At 36.3% G+C, this 19,260-nt stretch overlaps 1 protein-coding gene across 14 annotated transcripts in view; it reads right to left on the bottom strand.

Annotated features, from left to right (window-relative positions):
• The window catches only part of PCLO (piccolo presynaptic cytomatrix protein), a 361,590-nt gene that overhangs the window by 131,918 nt on the left and 210,412 nt on the right, over positions 1-19,260 (bottom strand). For 12 of the 14 annotated variants that reach the window (XM_027460019.3, XM_027460011.3, XM_038187190.2 and 9 more), the window contains exons 8-9: positions 15,938-16,086; positions 8,051-8,132 (exon numbers count right to left, since the gene is read on the bottom strand). In XM_027460019.3, the coding sequence (XP_027315820.1) occupies positions 8,051-8,132; positions 15,938-16,086 (231 nt within the window). Of the gene's footprint in view, positions 1-1,074; positions 1,182-8,050; positions 8,133-10,252; positions 10,312-15,937; positions 16,087-19,260 lie in introns of all 14 variants that reach the window. The other 2 variants (XR_005269621.2, XR_003497920.3) reach the window with 2 other exon arrangements.

The raw sequence follows: 19,260 nt of genomic DNA, 5'->3' as shown, positions 1-19,260 counted from the left end.
AAATGAAGGAATTCTAGTTCCTCTGTCATTAAACTTTTAACTCATTGCCTGGAAAAGAGCCTAAGCTGGCAACAAGACAGAAGCGTATTGTTTATTCTCAGAAGTGTCACAGCACATCTGTTCAGATTGTCCCACTGGAAAAATTGTGTTCACCATTTGACAGTTCAGTTCTTGCAACCACTCAGTCTGTGGACATGGCCTAACTTTGTATAATCTGTAAAATGTGTATAAGTTGGAAATGGGGAACTGTCCACTAAGACACATGCTGAGACCGTCAGTTCATTTCACATGCCCTTTCCCTGATGACATCAGTCACTGCTGAATGAGGTTAGTAAATATATCCAGCAATTTCTCATCTACTTTGAGTTTACATTCATGTCTTTAAGTAATGAAGTCCCATTACTGCTGTTGTACCCAACTTAAGCCAGTTAAAAAAAAAAAAAAGGAAAAAAAGCATATATTTTTTTTCTTTTGCATTTTAAAATGGGTGAGTTGACAAAATGATTTTTAGTTGTTTTCTTTATATATATAGAGAGAGAGAATATGTCATCTCGTGATATACACATTTCTTGTCACACAAATATTTCTTATAACAACTTGACTATTGCAGAAGAAAAACAGCTTATGAATTCAGCAATTTACTAACAGATTGTTATTAGTGAATTTAACCCCTTAAAACACAGTTTTTGTGATGGGGATAAAGGAAAATTGTTTATCTGCATTTTTGGGTGCCTATCCTCAGACAGCTTTGTCTTCATCAGCCTTGACTGTCTAGTGTCAGCTTCACTCCCTTTCTTGATGAACAGATTTTTTTAGGAACAAGAACACTTTCTGGCAAACTTTATGTTATTTAAATGAAATTTTGCAGAAAATTTCCATATCTCCTTTTACCAAAGTAAAACAGCAAGCAAACATGCAAGGAACGAGTGCATATTATCTGTCAACAATATATAAAAACAAACAAACAAACAAACAAACCAAAACAAAACAAACAAAAAAACAAACAAACAAAAAAAAAAAAGCAGAGAAACAAATAAAAAAATTCAGAAACAGATAAAAAATAATAGATTTCACCTGATAAATGCTGCACCTCAGTTAGCAGGTGTAATGATGCTATGAGACAGTCACAAACTCAAATTTCCCTATCCATCCACAAGAGCCATTTTCTCCATGTCAGTGACCTGCAGAATCAGAACATCTTAACTGGAATTATCCTTCAGCCAGGCTGCCTGGGAGCATAAAGCTAGCACATTTCAAAGACCTGTATAGTCTATGATGAAGTAAATTGTGGACGGAAGGCAATCATTCTCAATACGGTACATCACACTGTTCTGGAAAACGCATCTGACTCAAACAGACATTTGTCACTTGGTGATAAGGAACAATGCAGTCCTTTAAACAACTAGTCCTCTGCACATCTTTTGATTTTTATATAGCTTCTTTGTACATAAGCAATATACACTCATCTAATCTAAGATCTCTACAAGACAAAAAATCTCAGTCTAAATTAGTCACATCATGCTTCTTTTATAATCAAGAGAGGAAAACAGATGTATCCAAAAGGTTAACTAAAGTATTTCAACATTCAATTAATTGCCCTTTGTAACTGCTTCATTCTAGCATAATTATTAAACCTATTCACATTTTTTTACAGCCACTATGCAAAGAAGGGTCTTCATTTTCCTCTGAGAGCTGCTAAGATCATTTATGCTTCACCAGAGAACTGAAATTCTAAACTGGCATTTCTGTGCCTTTAACTTTTCTTTTGTTAGGACTTTGTCAAGGACTCTATTAATGTCCATAACAAGTCATCTGACCAATGGCAGATGCCCCTGAATGTCTTGTCTTCAACCGATTCAAGAGAAAGTGCTGACGTGGTAGATGCAGTTAGAGATTGAAAGATGCTGTTTCAGTGGCTGTCAAGCTCATTCGTGCGCTCCTGCTTTCCTTTTGGCTTTCCATTGGAAACTGGGGGCCTGGCACTCAGTATTGCATTGGTCTACTTCTGCAGAGATACGAAGCAAATTGGAATTTTATTATTGGTAGACACATTACACTCTTAATTACCTCCACTCATCTTATGATATTATGCATTCTTAAATGGGTGTTTATACACTGAAAAATGCATAAACAACAGAGCTGCAAAAGAGAGTTCATGGAAAGTATTTGAAATACACATAGTAATCCATTTCAAATGAAGTTATTTTAGAGAAGGCACATAAACTTGGCATATATGTTTTGTATCTCTACAAATTGTTTCCAACAAATATGAAAATATGTTTTATTATCATTATTATTACTTAGGAAGGTCAAATGTCATTAAGTTCTTTTTAAGATCATTAATAAGACACAAAAATACATCTCTCCATTCCTGTACTTCCATTCCTGTCCTCACCTACTGCTGTATGACTTCACTGGAAAATCTCTGAGGTTGCCTGTTGATAACAGCTCTCCCCCTTTCTGTTTATTGTTATTTAATGTCTGTGCCAGGTCTCTGATAAGGAGAGAGTACTTGAAGGAATGATGGCTGTTAATTAGGTATTAGACCCTTTCACAGTAACAAGTGTTGGAGGGGATACATTTTGTGCAAAGTGTTGTTTCATTTCTTCACAATGCTAAACTAAAGAAAAAGGAAAAGCAATCCTCTGAGAAAAGTCTGAGGACAAGAGGTGAGTTACACTTTTACTCGACGTCTGTGTCACATGCAACATGGACTGTGACTATATTTCATGCATTCTTTCATTGATTAATCATCACGTATTCACTGCACCTCAGTACTCCTGTAAGAACTGAAGTTGCTGAACTTGCAGGTGAAAAAACCCTAAATATGTAGGGTTACATGTTTAGAGACTATAGAAGTGTGGACTTGGTACAGTAAAACACTTCTAACTCTCTACTTCTCAGTCTGAATATATAGCCCATTAACTGGCATGGTTTAGAGGTGTGTTGCTGCATATAGGAATCCATAATCCTTATGGAGAGTATGAGGCACCTCTGACTTGTGTAGCCTTACAGCTACCTCTTATCAGTTTTGCTGATATTACTGCTAAGGTGGGTGACACAGTCTCCCACACACAGTCCAATTAGTTTTTTTTGCTCTTATACAAACTTCACAGCTTTTTCTGAATTAGCTTTCTGCCTTTTTCTCTTGCCTCAGAATTGAATAGGATGTTCCACAACATGGACAGCGTGGCTGCCTACCAGTACATTTTGCTCCATGGAAACACAGAATATCCTACATTTGAAAAGGGGAGAGTTACTTGTGTCTCAGTTCCATGCAAGGCAAAGCAGCAAGAATTACTTTCACTTAGATGCACTCCTTGACCATGTAGACCTACTGAATTTGTTTGCCTTGTTCGGAAGAACACAATGTGGGTTTTCCTCCTTGCAACATTTCCAAAGGCATTGACAATGCTTTGTTGTCCTCGATATCATGCCCACCCTTCCCTTCTTCAAATGTTTCTATGAAGTGTTAAAAACCAGAAGAGAAAATGCTGGCAGAATAAAACAGTGCTTATGCTGGTTATGCTAAGGGATCCAAAAGAAACGAGGGATTCTCAGTGAAAACAAACAGCGAGTTTCTGGAGCACTAAATACTGCTACATTATAATTCTCTGATTATTGCCATGATTGCTTTGGCACCTCAGCAGAACGATGATGCCAATTCCTTTTTTTCTTTTCTTTTTTTTTTTTTTTTTTAATGCAAATTATTCATCAATCTTTGTAGAGAAAATCCTCGTCAATTCCTTCCTAACTATCAGCATTTCCTGAGGAGGGGAGAGTGAATACCTTGAAAAGAAGAGCTGTGAGTTCTAGATGATGGCATATACTGAAGAAACAAGAAACCTCCAGAGACAGGGCAGCTAGCAAGTATGTATTTATTTTTCATTCAGAGCTACAATTTTCTTGTCATCACATTTTTGGCCTAGTTCCTTATTCTTAGACACCTCGTTCTCATGCTAATTTTTTCATTAAATGTTTCTGTGTGCAAAATTATGTAAGAGGCACCAAAGGCATCTGTACCTCAAGTTCCAGTTTTCATTAAGCAAGAAAACAAATAAGCAGAAAGCGTATGCACAGAATGTGCAGTGAAACAGCCTGAATTTTGTACAGAATGGCCGAGGTTGGAAGGGAACTCTGAAGATCATCTATTCAGCCCCCCTGCGGAACAGGATCACCTACAGCACATTGCGCAGGATGGCATCTAGGCAGGTTTTGAATATCTCCAGAGAAGGAGACTGCACAACCACTCTGGGCAACCTGTCCCAGTACTCAGGCACCCTCACAGTAAAGAAGTGTCCACTCATATTGAGCTGGAACCTCCTGTGCTACAGTTTGTGCCCATTGCCTCTTATCCTGTCACTGGGCACAACTGAAAAGAGACTGCTTCCATTCTCTCAACACCCTCGCCTCAGATACTTATACGCACTAATGAGATCTCCCCTCAGTCATCTTTTTTTCCAAGTTCAACAGGCCCAGTTCTTTCAGCCTGTTCTCAAGTTCCAGTCCTCTAATCATCATCTTCTGGACTTGCTCCAGTATTTCTATGTCCGTCTTGTACTGGGGAGACCAGAACTGGACACAATACTCCAGGTGTGGCCTCACCAGGGCTAAGTAAAGAGGGGGGATCACCTCCCTTGACCTGCTGGCAACACTCTTCTGAATGTACCCCAGAATACCATTGGTCTTCTTGGTAGTCCACCGGGACTCCCAGGTCTCTCTCTGCAGAGCTGTACTCCAGCAGGTCACCCCCCAGCCTGTACTGGTGCTTGTGGTTATTCCTCCCTAGGTGTGGGACCCTGCACTTGCCCTTGTTGAACTTCATGAGGTTTCTCTCAGCCCAACTCTCCAGCCTGTCAAGGTCCCTCTGAACGGCAGCACAGCCCTCTGGGGTATCAGCCACTCCTCCCAGCTTTGTGTTGTCAGCACACAAATTGAGACACTATTGATATTCATAATGTGACAATTTCTGGATCCCTAAACAGGAACTGACCTTCACTATGTAAAGTATGTGGTGAGATCTATGGGATTCAAATTATAATAGTAATGTCAGTTTGAAATCCAAGTTTGCCCTATAGTTACATCTGTGGTATAGCTGGGTACCCATGGCATTTGCTTGTGTGCCTACAGGTATACTGTTTGCATATTTAGGATGTGTTAATTTATTCTCCCAGTTGAGAATCTGGCAGTATTGGGAAGGCAGCTCACATTATCAAAGCAACTCAGCTATCAAATTGACCAAACTGCACATAGATCATTCAAATGATCAGTAGAAACTGTTCTTGCATGTGTAGAAAAGCTCACACAAGACAGTCTTTAATGCACAAAGACGGTGTGTTTTGCAAACACTGTAAGATAATCACAGACAGTGGATGACACACATGTTTCTGTAGTCACACAGGACCACATTCCAGTTGCTTCAGCAACACAACAGTTAAGGGAGTCTCATCCAATACAGCTGAAGTGCCTGCTGCAAGGATCTTTGACCAGAGACTCCCATTGCCACCTGGACAGTGCCTGGCTGAGCCCTGGGGAGATCTGGCTCCCCACATCAGCATTATTGAGGTGTTTTGTTTTAACATACACTCTTCCATTGCCTATGCAACAAGTATAAGGCAATCAGTTAAATATGATGATTCAACAAATCATTTGGTACTTTTGATAAGAAAGAGGGAAGGAGAAAGAGAAAAGGAGAAGAAGGAGGGGAACAGAGAAAGGGTGATGAATAGAACAAGAGAGAGGGAAGAAACCAAGAAACAGAGAAAAAGAAATAAACCAGCCAGCTAACCAGCCCTGGCATCTAGATCAATACCCAATAATCTTAATCGTGTCTTACTGCTGTAGTGGGTGTGTAAGTGATTATATTGTTTAATGTACCAGTATTTTAATTAACTTCTGTGTTTCTAGACTTGGATTTCTAAGTGTGCCTCATTGTCTAGTTAATAAGGACATATTGCTATAAGTCTGTAGATACCAAGTAATAAAAATTGAATTTTTAAACCAAAAAATAAAAACAAACAAAAAAAAATGTGTGAGGCTCCTGGAGAGTCTATTTTGAAAGCTTGGGGTTCAGCAGAAAATACTGCACATTTAAGAACTTTTCTATCTACTTTAATTCTTGGGCACTGAGAAAGGGAGGCACAAAGCCACATGTTTATGGTACCTCAAATATGTACAAGGAGGGAGAAATAACAATTCATTCTGGCTCAGTTCCTCCCTGTTGGTACCCCATTCCACCTTTGGCTCTTCTCTGTACAATCCACGTTTCAGCCTCCTCATATTTGTAGGGAAATCTGTATATACACCAGATAGAAGTATGTCTCTGCAGGGATCCAAGGATTTTTCTGGGTTACAAACCAGAAGTATGACTGCAGTTTGCACACACATAGCCAACTTTGCTTACACCAAGGAGAAGTTACGTACAATACAGCACAGCTATAGCATCAAGCAATCCCAGCATGGGCTATGAAATCTTGGCAGGACCCTAAGTGAATATTCAATCCAGTGTGATCTCATGCTGAGCAGTGAATTTATAAATGGGAAGTCAATATCTGCAACCTTGCCTGTCCAGTCATCACTTACATGGTATTTCCCCTAATGCAGAGCACGTGTGCCATGGCTGCCAGCAGCTAAGCTAGTCAAGAATTCAGAACAGGAATTTTACATTGCACAAGTGTAAGTAACTTGCTGTAGGAGAATCAAGCCTTCAGCAACGTTACACCATGGGCTACATACAGTCATGTTGTCATTCCTCTTCTTCTTGGGTATGAGAGCAGCTTGGATGACAACATTACTCATCACCCCCCAGGACAAAAAAATCTCCACAAGGATATTAAGGGACTCCTGCTGAATGCAAGGGCCCCAGGCAGGAAAGGCTGACAAAACCACAGCCCTGGCTGCTTCTTTCAAACTGTACTGTGTGGGCGAAGGGGTCCTTATGTATTCCAAAATCATCCGTGGGTGTTACACCAACTAGCAAGAAAATACCTCATAATATATACAGAAAATTCATTTAACGCCCTAAATATGAGGTGGATGCTGGGGGCGGCAGTGATCAAGATTTTACTGCCAAAAGCCTTGTGAAAACAATATTTAGCAATTCAAGTGAGTTCGTACCACTTTCTACTTATTGCTTAAGGGAACACCAAAGCTGGCAGTCAGTAATTGCTTCTGCACAGAAACAGCATTTGACACATACTATTACAATTTAAACTTGTGAAAAGAAAGTCTGATGGTTTCATGACAAACCCACTTAAAGCATGTGCCTCTGAAGGAAGACAAACAACATATGAGAAAAACTCTGAGTTCTTTGTAAATATTAGATATAAGAAAGGGTGCAATTCCAATTCCTGCAACAGACAAACCTTACCCTTGCTAGATCTTGCAATTGGCAGCCTTTTACAACTTGATAGGTAAAAAGATCATAAAGTATTCCTGCTCACACTCAAGGGGTGAATGAACATAACCTCTGCCACTATCTTCTTCTTTACGAGTGGAGTCAGACTTATGTGAACATTTGTGTTAGAGTTATGGAAAAGAGAACAAATCTGAAATCCTGCGATAAATTTATCTGTGTGAGGATATTACAGAAAAATGGGTCCTATTGTTCTGCTAATCCCTTCTGAAGAAGAGTCCCAGTAGCTCTACAGAAAGAATAAATTTCTCAGTTCTGTACATGTTGGATACCTACACAAGCCTACTTGTTTTTCTAATTCCTCTGTTAATTTTTAAGGAAACTTCTCACACAGAGAATATAGAGTTATATAAAAAGCAACAGACAGCAGACTGCTGTTATGTATAACACAACAGATTTTCCCTCTACTTTTAATGTCTATATAGCTTATATATCTGGAACAGATATTGTGACCTTTTTTTTTCTGCACTGCTGCTTTCTGTGGCAACCAAACAGCAAAATTTAAAATGACCACTGAATTTCCTGCTGCATATAACACAGGAATTATTTTTAATGCTGCCTTTTTTTTTTTTTTTTTCCATGAATTATGCTAATCAAATTAATTATTATGTCTCATAGAGGGTTGTTGCTATTTACCTGAAACTGTGTGATCCTTTGGGTCTCTCAGTAGTTTGAGCCTTGCATGAGGGAAAATATACTGCAGGGGCTTCCCATTTATCTGAGGAACACAAATATGCATGTCATAAAAAGATAAAATAACATATACAATATATAATAACAATAATTTTAGACAGTTGAAACAGAATCAAGCAAATAAACTTATTTCATCCAGGGAAATACCACCACATCCCCTGACTTTCAAGATATGTTTGTCAGACTAAAAAATCCTTCTGCAGGGGAATGAAGATTTGCTTCCAGAAAAACAGATCAGTTTGATTATGGCTTTAGTTCTGTTTTTATTTCCTAATGACTGGAAGGTGATTGCTATTATCTGTAGTTTTTCTTCACATTAATCCTTTGTCCAAGTGATATACAAGAGAGAATGAAATTATATATGATTTCTGTAAATATTACACAATACTGTTCATATAGACCTGAACAAAATGGTGGTGAACATGTAAAAAGCCATGAGTTACCACTCTAGTTTCAGCAAGAACACATATCCTAATGTAGAATCACAGAATCGTAAAAGTTGGAAAAGACCTCCAAGATCATCTGGTCCAACTGTCCCCCAGCGAATGTACTTCATAACCAAATCTTAAAAGCCTTTTGAAAGACCTGACCTAAAACTTTAAAGGCTACTTTTACACGATCATGTGCAACATTCACTTGGGCTACTACTGCAAAATATCAAAGCTGAAAGCAACGTATATCTACAACATGCATTCAAAAGCCAGGGGTCCAGCTGGGATGACTGCACTTGCCCTACATTATGGACATGGAAGAGGCCATGCAGGATGTATGACCTCAATTGTCAGAGATGATTGCCACATGTCCACACCCAAAGACCTTTGCAGAAAGACTGTTGCAACACTCGCACACCTCACACCCATCGCATGCTCTCTTTGCCTGCAGTTTTTGTCTTTCAGAAACAAAGCAGAATACATCAGCTCTGCCACGTTCATGCCAAGCCCGAGCATTGTACCCTGACCAAGCAATGGGAGTGTAGCTGCCTGGGGCTGCTCACGGCTGAATGTCAATGGGATGGGACTGGGAGTGGAGTTCAGGAGCTGATGGGACAACGTTAATCAGCAGAAGTCTGAGTGTATTAGAAGCCTGCTGCCAGGAGTTTATTACTATTATTTATACTTAAGTAGCATTTAAAGGGATTAAGCTCCTCCTGAACTAAGCACTTCAAACAGTCTCTGCCCTGGAAAATTTATGATGTTAATGGATAGCACACGTAAGTGACAGGAGGGGAAACAGAAGTCAAGTGGCTGGCTTAGCTCAGTCCCATGGTGAGCAGGAGTTCATACATCATTTGTCATAATTCTGTTTCTTACCCAGTGGATGGCATTGCATCTAGAAGGCTGAAATCCTCCCATAATACATTGACAGTAGCATTGGCCAAAATTTATCTCAGACGAAAAAGAGATCATGGATTTGGTAGTGGACAAGTACTCCAGAATAAATCAGAATTGAGATCTGACAGACTTTATGACTTACTGTGGAATTTTGCCAGGACATAGGGTTTAATACTACCAGAAGTGTGTAAAGTGCCATGAGATGCCCATGCTTATAAATGGATAGGGACATTGATATGTTTTCTTAATGACGTTAAAATTCAGCAAGTGTAATTTAACAGTAAAAGTAATGTGTTTGTCATGTGTAACTTACATATAATTGTAAATAATCTGAAAAAAAAATTAATTAAATAAATAAGAATTAATGCAAAGTAATAAAGTTCAAGAGAAACAGTATGAATATATTAGACCAGTTCTGTAGCTGGGATCCTTTTCAGTGAAAGCAATTCAAATTAAACTGAGGAACACTGCAGCTCATAAACTTCAATTTACAAATTGTTTATGTATTTTAATCCTCTATCTTATCTTTCTTTAGCAAAATTAAAATTTTGAATAAAAAATAAACCAAGAATATTCAACAACATATTGTATATGATTTACTGAAAAATATATCAGAAAATTTAGACTGTTTCCTACTTTAGTCTATTACTTTCTCATTATTTTCACTTCCAGAATTTTATGATAAGTATAAATCTTACTGATTCATAAAGTTATGAATAAAAGCATTAAAGTTTATTAGTATTCAGGGTAGTATATTATTTTTTAGTGTTTGTGGGAATCAGTACTTAAATTGAAGATGACATTAGGCATTTACCTTCAGAATGGTTTGTGTCTGAAAGTGGCAGGAGAATACACAGGAAAAAACAGGGGTTGCTGTAAACAGATTATGCAAGGAAGAAAAGTTATGTTGGTTTTGATGGTTTTACTTTAACCACTAATGACCGTATTTATCTGAAATCTAGTATATTCAAGACCCTTCAGAATACAAGTCATTTAGTGCTTCCAATTGTTCACATCTTTTTCTAACTTTCTCTGAAGGAGATTTAATTCACAAGAACATATGCCTGGGGGTCCTTCTTGCTGATTAGTCCCCCAGTTATCTCCATGAATACACAGAGAGACCCCACTGCAGTCACACAATCACTTCAGTATACAGCTGAGCTATGGTGCAGAAGGGCAACACCTTCTGTAAAGGTGCAGGAACGGAGGATGTGTAAATTCCCAAGCCTAGATTTTAGGTTGTAGGGTTGAAGGTGACTCGATCCCTTGTTTATTCACTACAGAAAACACAGATTTCTGCCATATGTCCCTGCCACGGAGATCCTTTCCTCAGCTCTCTGGGAGCACTCAGTACATTTGAGCACTGACTCTTGTTGTTCAGCACCAGCAATGCCCTCCTCTTCTGATCACAGGCACACTTTGACTCTCCAGTCTATCATCCTCCCTAATGTGCTGTCTGAGCTGACATGGGATTCAGGTCACATTTTTCAGCACATTACTCAGCAGGCCCTTGGGGGTTGCAACCCAGTGAGTTAAATGAAAACTAGAGTATAGAGTATCTCCTCCAGTTATTTAAGCTCTGGTCATGTTTGATGTTATCAGTCAGCTTTAAGCCCTTCCAAAAATGGAATGAATAGCAAATAAATGTGCTGAGCTTTTCTACCAGTGTTACAGAAAATTACAGTTTAAATGTAGACTTTATTTTCCTCTTGTTGTCTTTATGCTTTTTGTCTGATAAAGAAATTCTATGGAAGTCTCACTGAAGTGAATTCTATGAGGTAATGAGAACAATTAAGATGACTAAATTTCTGTAGTGCTTTATTTAAGTAGAAGAACTAAAATACAATAAATGTATTTTAGTACTCTAGGCAAACTCCATAATAACAACTAAAAAGTATTAACTGGGCTTTTGAGCTGGTCAACACAGCCACTGTAGTCTCTGTTTTTAAGTGGTGCTACACTTCTCCTTCCACCAAAATCTAGGAAAACATGATAAGGTGAACCTCAGCAGATACGTCTGACTGTAGTCCTTTAGAAAATGCAGTCTTCAAAGGAGATTTTACCTGAACTGTGTGTCCAGGAAGAGGATGGTGGATGATCAAGGCGAGGGGTTAAAGAAATTCAGAAACCTAATTTCTGAATACCATAGAAACTTGCATGAGCATGCAAGCCCTGTGACAGCCAGCAACAATAACTGCCACAGCAAAGGTAATCCTGCTCCTTTGAGCTGCTGCATTTCCTCTGTGTAGAGCAAGAACACCAAGTTCTCTAGAATCCTAATGGTGGAAATTTCTCTCTACGTATAGATCACTGATAGAGCTAACTTGCAAAAGAAGTATTTAGGATTATTTTAACAACACAATGCTCCTGACTATGAATGAAATGCTAAGTGAGTGGTGTTTGCTTCTTCACAGAGGTCAATACTGAACTGTTGATCTAGAAATCACTTTCTCATGCAGTGAGAATAATAGTATTGGGTAACAGAAAAATAACTAACAGCCTGCTAAATTCCATCTTGACTTGCAGTGAGCGGGCAACAATTTACTCATTATATTAGATATTCTAACAATTACACGGAATTTAGAAATCTCATATTTCTCATTGTGTTCCTAGAGAACATATATGTTTTCTATAAAGCCTTAAATAGAGAAAGCAGTTTTATAGAAATTTAATGTAATCTCCTTGAGAGTTGGAAAACTAACACAACCAAAGAGTATGGATTTGTAAAATCTGGCAAAGAAGTTTGCAGGTAGCCTTATAGATCTCTTTCATAAATAGCACTTTCTCATTTTAACCCTATTACTCACCTTACAACCCATTTTTTCATCATTTTTAAACTGAATATTTCATCATATTTAAATAGAATATTATTGAATCCCCCCTAAAAAGACATGTTTTAAATGTTACTTTAAGAAAGTTGTACAGTCCCATGAACAGAGATAAGCATATAGTTTCAGAAGGGCTTTAGAAATAGGGGGTTGACATTTAAAAATATTGAATCTCTGGAGCCCTAGCTTTCTTTATTTTTTATTTTTGTGTGTGTGATTAGAAAACTGTTGCCAAACAGAACTGATGACAATATACTTATGATGAGTTTGTGATTTTATCAATCACTTAGAGCCTAAAAGACCATCTACAATCACTGGAAGTTCTGTATTTATTCCACCGATTAAGATGTTTACATCACCTGTAGATGTAATTTCACTGTTCATCTCCTTGGCATGATCTCTTACTTCCCTGGCACCTCTTCCTACTGTTCTTTCACAGCCTCTTTGAAATAGTCAAATTATTTCAGGGTAAAATAATATTTTTTTCACAGAAAATCTTCATTAAAAGAGACATAATCTCTGGAGATTAAAAGAAGCAGCTGATCAACTGGCAGTTACCAAGTAAACTGCTGAGGTTAACATGGGTCAGTAAGAAATCTGCAATAGATTACGTATTGATTAGGTCTAAACTCTGCTTACCCTGCTCAAATAAACAGTTCAGAATTACTATAGAGCTATCAAGATACTAAACTACACTGCAATTTAATGTGATTTAGGAATACTATGTGGAACTACAGAAGTTGCTATAGAAACAAATATTTTAGTATTACTAATATGGCATATATGAACTTAATCCCTAAATTATAAGAAATCCATGGAAACCATGAAGTTCAGGGTTGTTACTCTGTGCATTCTTGTATAAAAAGCATAGGGTTGTGTTTTATTTATTACCGTTAATTACACAAGCTCTGTGGGACATAATTGAGCAATTCTGATCTCATCTAGTAAAGAAATTTATGTTTCACATGTGTGAAACAAAATATTCTGGAGTACAAATATGATAGTTGTCAATAAAATATTTTTATAAAAAGCAAATATGACAAATTTACATTGGATAAGTGTATTTGGAAACTTTGACTGATGTGACAAGAAGATTAGTGCTACTCATTCAAATACTTCCTTCTACAGTTGTTTTTTGCTCAGTATGTGATTTAAAAGAGTTGCAATTGCTTAATTAGTGTTACTATTAGTCCTAACTAATTCAGGAAAGCTTTTGCAGCAAGGAAAGCTCCAAGTGAAGTTGGACATGTTCACATGGACAGGATGAAGAATGATTTGTCATTTTGGGCTCCAGAGTACATTGTGCCTGGACACTACAACTCTGTGGATACAATAGACAGAAAGCATGGGACAATATTCAGTTTTTCATGGTGGTGGTAATTTTTTTTTTTTCTTCTTTTTTTCTTAATTCACAGAAGAGACAAGACTAAAAAAGCCTTTGCAGAGTGTTTACTTTGTCTCAACGAACTCACTGTCTTGAAAAATGTTTATTTTTCATGACAACTTCAAATCATAAAATGAATGTTAAAAAATAAATACATTAATGATGATTTATTTGCTTCTATTGCTAAGTGTTCTATTTTCAGAATTCAATGTGAAGCTAATGATTGAAATATTTTAAAATGTCTCTGACACTTTATTTTGTCTTAAAGTAATTTCATAGCTAGATGTGTCTGAAAATCAGTTTTCTTTGTTATTGTATCAAATGCTCACAAGAGATTTTCAATGTGCACAATTTCTGACCAATGTTTTGACAATATTTGTGATGCTGAGTTCATGAGAGCTGGCATTTCTCACATCTGAAGACACACTGAAATTATTTTGTATCAGTGGGTGAATTACCATAGCTAACCTGGACTGAAATAGATAAAGAGGGAATTGTTGAAAAACCTTTTCTTCCACATCACTTTTCTTTTGCAGCAGCTTTATATTTCTTTTCACAGAAATTACATGAGTAAAGACACCCCACAGAACTATTCAAAACATGTACACAATCAAATTTCCAATTATCAAAACCTTAAAAAATGCCCTTGGCAACATTTTAAATGCAGTATCTCTATTTTCACATAAGCAGGGGGCTACCGCAGTAGCTTCAGGGAGAATAAATTTAGATATATATTGCTTCTTGAAATAATCCAATAACACAAGATTTCTCAGCTACCTTAACTTTCCTCCCCAAAAATGTTGATCAAAGTCTTTCAACCAATCCTATTGTAGTGCTATTTAAATGACGAAGCAAAACAAAACAAACAAACAGAAAAGCCACAAAGATCGGACCTTTGTGATTAGTAACACCTTGGAACTTTTTCCAAGGGTAAATCAATCTCTAAAAGCTAAATACTTTTAAATCTTACTGATCACCTCCATATCAGGATAACAGTAACCATGTTCTTGGGCAAACCTGATTTTCAAAGCAAATTTTAAACTTTATGCCATGATGCTGAAGTGATCAAACACAATTTTGTATGTTCAGAATAACAACATAATCAGCATATTTCTCATGAGGATGAAGAGGATGAAAGTGCTCTTTTTTTTTTTTTTCTTTTTTTCTCATTTCCAGTGATATTAAGTGCTGTGAAGACTAAAACATCCTTTATCCTGAAATAAAACTGGTTTGTGGTGAGATCTGTTTTAATAGATTCCTGTAAGACTGTATATTGTACAGCCCTCTTTCTCAACAAGAAATGGCTAGGCTCAGTACAACCTAGCCTGTATAAATCTATAAATATGCTAAATCAGAGATAGGCAAAGGAGAGAAAAAAAATTAAATAACAGCTTGTATTTTAAGATATTTGAATGCTTAATTCATAAAAGCGACATTCTACTGTCAAATGTCAGTGAAAATATTCATCATCCAAAAAAGTTTCTAAGGCTGCATGAGAGTAGGATAGTCCTGCTTGAACGTTATTTGAGGAATTAACATACCACTTGATGTTATTAAGTAGCATCAAGGGGCCATGCAATACACCTTCCTTGCATTGTACCTTATGGAAAAGAGTATCATTACAGTCAATCAGTAAAAATGATAGCTTAAATAACCAAGTGAATTACTTAAAGATAACACATGAGATATGTAAACTTCATTTATACAAAGAGGATATGTGATGGTATACTAAGATGAACTAGATTTCAAATCAGCATGTTTGGAAAAAACATATGGTATTTTTCTTTCTCATCATGATAAATGAGATGTTTTAATTATTAGATTTATGAAGTCTTGTTTATATGTTCAGTACTTGATTACAAGCTCTTGGAATTACACTGACCAGCTACTAGTGTGAGACAATGTTAACAGGATTAAAAACTAAACTAAACTAAACTAAACTAAAATAAATCTTTTCCTTAGACTACTATAAGGGGCTTGAAATTGGATCAGATAAAGCTGATAAGCTAAAATTGGAACAACTATGTTTTTTCTTAATAGGAAAACCTAATATATATATGGTTTTGGTTAGTAGATTAACTCCTTCCAGATATGTTTCAGAAATTAAAAAACAACCCAAAAAATTAATACTGAAATGCAGAGCAATTCTTTTCTAATGCCGTCATCCAGTATTGATGGCACTTCAGCTGAAAGCTGCTGGAATTTAATTAATCCCATACTCTCTACACTATTGGACAGCATGATAGTTAATTTTTCAAACAGTTATAAAGCTGAAGTAATGGCTTACTTGGCAGCTAATTTGATCTTGATGTTGACTTGGTGGTCGAGAGTGGGACAACTTCTCTGGCAGCCTTCTGTCCAGACCATGTCCATTCTCCAAACGAGATTCCCTGGGCTTGTCAAACCAATCTGTTTCTTCACGACGCAGATGATAGGCTTTGAAAACCAAGGACAGGTCAAATGCTCTGATCCGGTGCTGGGCAAAGGGCAATAATGTGCATTGTGCATAGCAAACATGCATAGTGGTTATCAATTAATTGGCCATGCAGCTAAAGCAAAGTTACAGGCGAGATTTGAGACATTGAACTAAGGCATAATTTAGCTGTAAGTGATAAAACAGAGTGAGAAGATTCTGTTTAGTTTATAACTATGGATATTAAATATCAGAAGAAACACACTGCTGAGTGCTATAGCCATGTCCTTCTTTCCAGCAGCTCAGAAATACACTGCAGACTTCAAACAATTCTAAAATGTTTGATTAAAAAAATAGTGAAAGTAGTTACTCTAGAGTAGGCTAAAAATAAAATAATAACAATAATGATAATAAACCCTCAAGCACCTACTTCCACCAATTCCCAAATTTTGGAACTAAAAATTATTCAAAATATTTTGGAGATCATCTAAAACTACTGACATGAAAACTGAGCCTGCTTTATGAAGACGATATGAACTAAAAGCTATCTATATTTTTCATAATTCTAGGCAGAATTATTGCAGGTGTTCTCACTTTGAATTCCATCCCCCAGTTTTGCAGTATGAACTTTCTGCTTGGAAAGTTACCAAGAATGTTCTTCATGAAATAACTTGCTAAGACTAATGTTCCTATATTTGCAACAGTAAACTGGTATAAAATCTGTTGTATTAGATACTCGTGGGGGATTAAATAACACTGTTTTATTTAAATCAGTTTTTCAAATATTTAATTAATATTTAATATTTATAAATAAATATTAATTAATTAATTAATTAATTAGATTAATGCCTACTGACTATCAGGACAACAAGTAGCTTTCACACTAGTAGGTTTCACTAGAATCAGCTTCTATGCATTTAATAACATTTCTACTATGTAACATACAGATTTTTGTATATATTGCCCATCAATGTAAACCAAAGATTTGCAGCTAGTTATAAAATTGTTATTAGATTATGTTTTAATAAGAAAGATAAATTGAAAATTAGAAGAAAGATGGTATTTGTTTCAGCAAAAATATCAGAAATTGCAAACCTAAAATAAGGTCAGCTGTTGCTATAGTAACAAGAATGAGTGCAATTGTTCCACGACATGAGAGAGAACTTGCAAAAAATGCAAAATGGTAGTGTGCATAGTCTTACCTATTTTTGTTGTTGTTGTTGTTAAATGTAATCAAATTGGTTTAATAAATGCTTGGAAAAAAAATAATTAATGGAAAAACAAAGTTGTGTTTTTTTCTTGACTATTTCTTTAAATTACTTCCAAAACAGGAAAAGTGTATATGCATGATTTTAAAAATTAATAATATTCTGTATGTCCTCTATGTGGTAAAAAAAAAAAACATCTGATATTATAGCAGGTCTTTGGACAGATCTTAATTTTGGTTCTGATGTTATGCAGTCTCTTCCTTCTTAACCGTGCATAATTTGATCTATCAAACAACAGTTTGAAAATAATGTTCAGATTAGCATGTAAGAAGTAAAGAAACATAAGTAAAGGTTAATACTTGTATGGCTAGTGATCAGTTACTGATTAACTGCTGTCAATAAAACACTACAATCTAATACACAGATTTTATGCTTTACACATTTGTGCCAGTTGGCTAATGCCTGCTAATGCCTCTGGTTCATAACTCATCTTGAGAGAACTTCTTACTGAGGCTTATAGTAAAAACCTAATGAAGTTTTCTGATCCCATATGCTAATGTTGACTATCACAACCAGTGTCATCAGCTGAGCAGAAAAAATAATGTTTGTTTTTTTTCCTCTTTTCCTCCTGCCATCTCACCTGAAATAACTTTTTCTGGACTTCTTCCTTAAAAAAGCTAGCACATACACAGAATTTCCATGCTGCAGTTCAGACCGGGCTATTATTTATTTATTTATTTATATTCCCCTCAAAACTATGATGAATGTGCATATTTTATAGGGAATTTCAAAACGTTATGTGTATATAAACATACACACCACACTCATATGTACAGAATCACAGAATCATCTAAGTTAGAAGAGACCTCCAAGATCACCCAGTCCAACCTTTGACCTAACACCAACAGATCCTCCAGTAAAGCACACTACTGTTTTTGGCTTGATTTGGCCAAGATGAATTACTGACGGTCTTAGAGTCAGATTGCTCCACCTGCAAAAACTTTTGCTGTAGTCAGTAAGGTTCAATACTGTTAATTAAACAATTAAAAAAGGTGAGATTGGATGCTAGGTTGTAGATTCCAATAATCTTGATCAGAAAAATCCCTCATCTAAATCACTCACAGAGGAAATCACTCTATATCCCATGGATGAAAATTTACCAAGGGTCAGCTGTGCTGTAGTGATCATGAGAGATAATACAGTTATAGATGTACTATAGATGTACAACAGATACTACTGTTATTGGCAGAGTGCAAGCCTGAGCATTCACAGTAATTTCATGTCATCAACAGAGACTATCACTAAAGATATTGTTTTATATTTTCAACTGTGTGTGCATGGTGAAAAATCAGTGTGCAGATTCAATTTCATTGATGCTTTCATGCCTGAATTTTAAGTTACTAAGCTCTATGATAGAGTCAACAATCAGTATTTAAAAGAAAAATAATCCTTGAGGTGAGAAAAGGTACAATTTATATATACTGAGCTGACTTTTTACATTCATAAAATTAAGCAATAAAAAGAAAAGAAATCTGTGCTAAAAAGTGGAATACAAATAGCAAGAGTAGCTGTCCACTGTCAGGGCACTTGAGAGAGAAGTACAGTCCTGAGAAAAGAAGACCATAACTTTTTGAAAAACTGTAATCACTTTTCAGGGATAAATTGTATCTTACACCCAATTACATGGATGATTTTCAATTCAAGGTGCTTGAAGTGTTTTATTTATTAAAACTATACATAAAATGGTTCAGCCAGAAGATGAGAAAAATTAGAAAAACATATATTGCAGAAAGGGGAAGCCTGGTATTCAGAGACCTGTCAGTCTAATAAGGAACATTTTAATTGAGATAGAATGCTTCTGAAAGAGTCAAACTAATCAGAAACTAAGTTAAAACCAAACCAGATCTAACCTAATATGTAAAACGCATGCCTTGTACAAATACATAACAGAGACGTAATGCACTGTAGTGCAGAAATAAAATTCCCTAT

The sequence above is a fragment of the Anas platyrhynchos genome, chromosome 1, assembly GCF_047663525.1.
Source record: "Anas platyrhynchos isolate ZD024472 breed Pekin duck chromosome 1, IASCAAS_PekinDuck_T2T, whole genome shotgun sequence".
NCBI lineage: Eukaryota > Metazoa > Chordata > Aves > Anseriformes > Anatidae > Anas > Anas platyrhynchos.
This window is presented reverse-complemented; position numbering and strand designations above follow the sequence as displayed.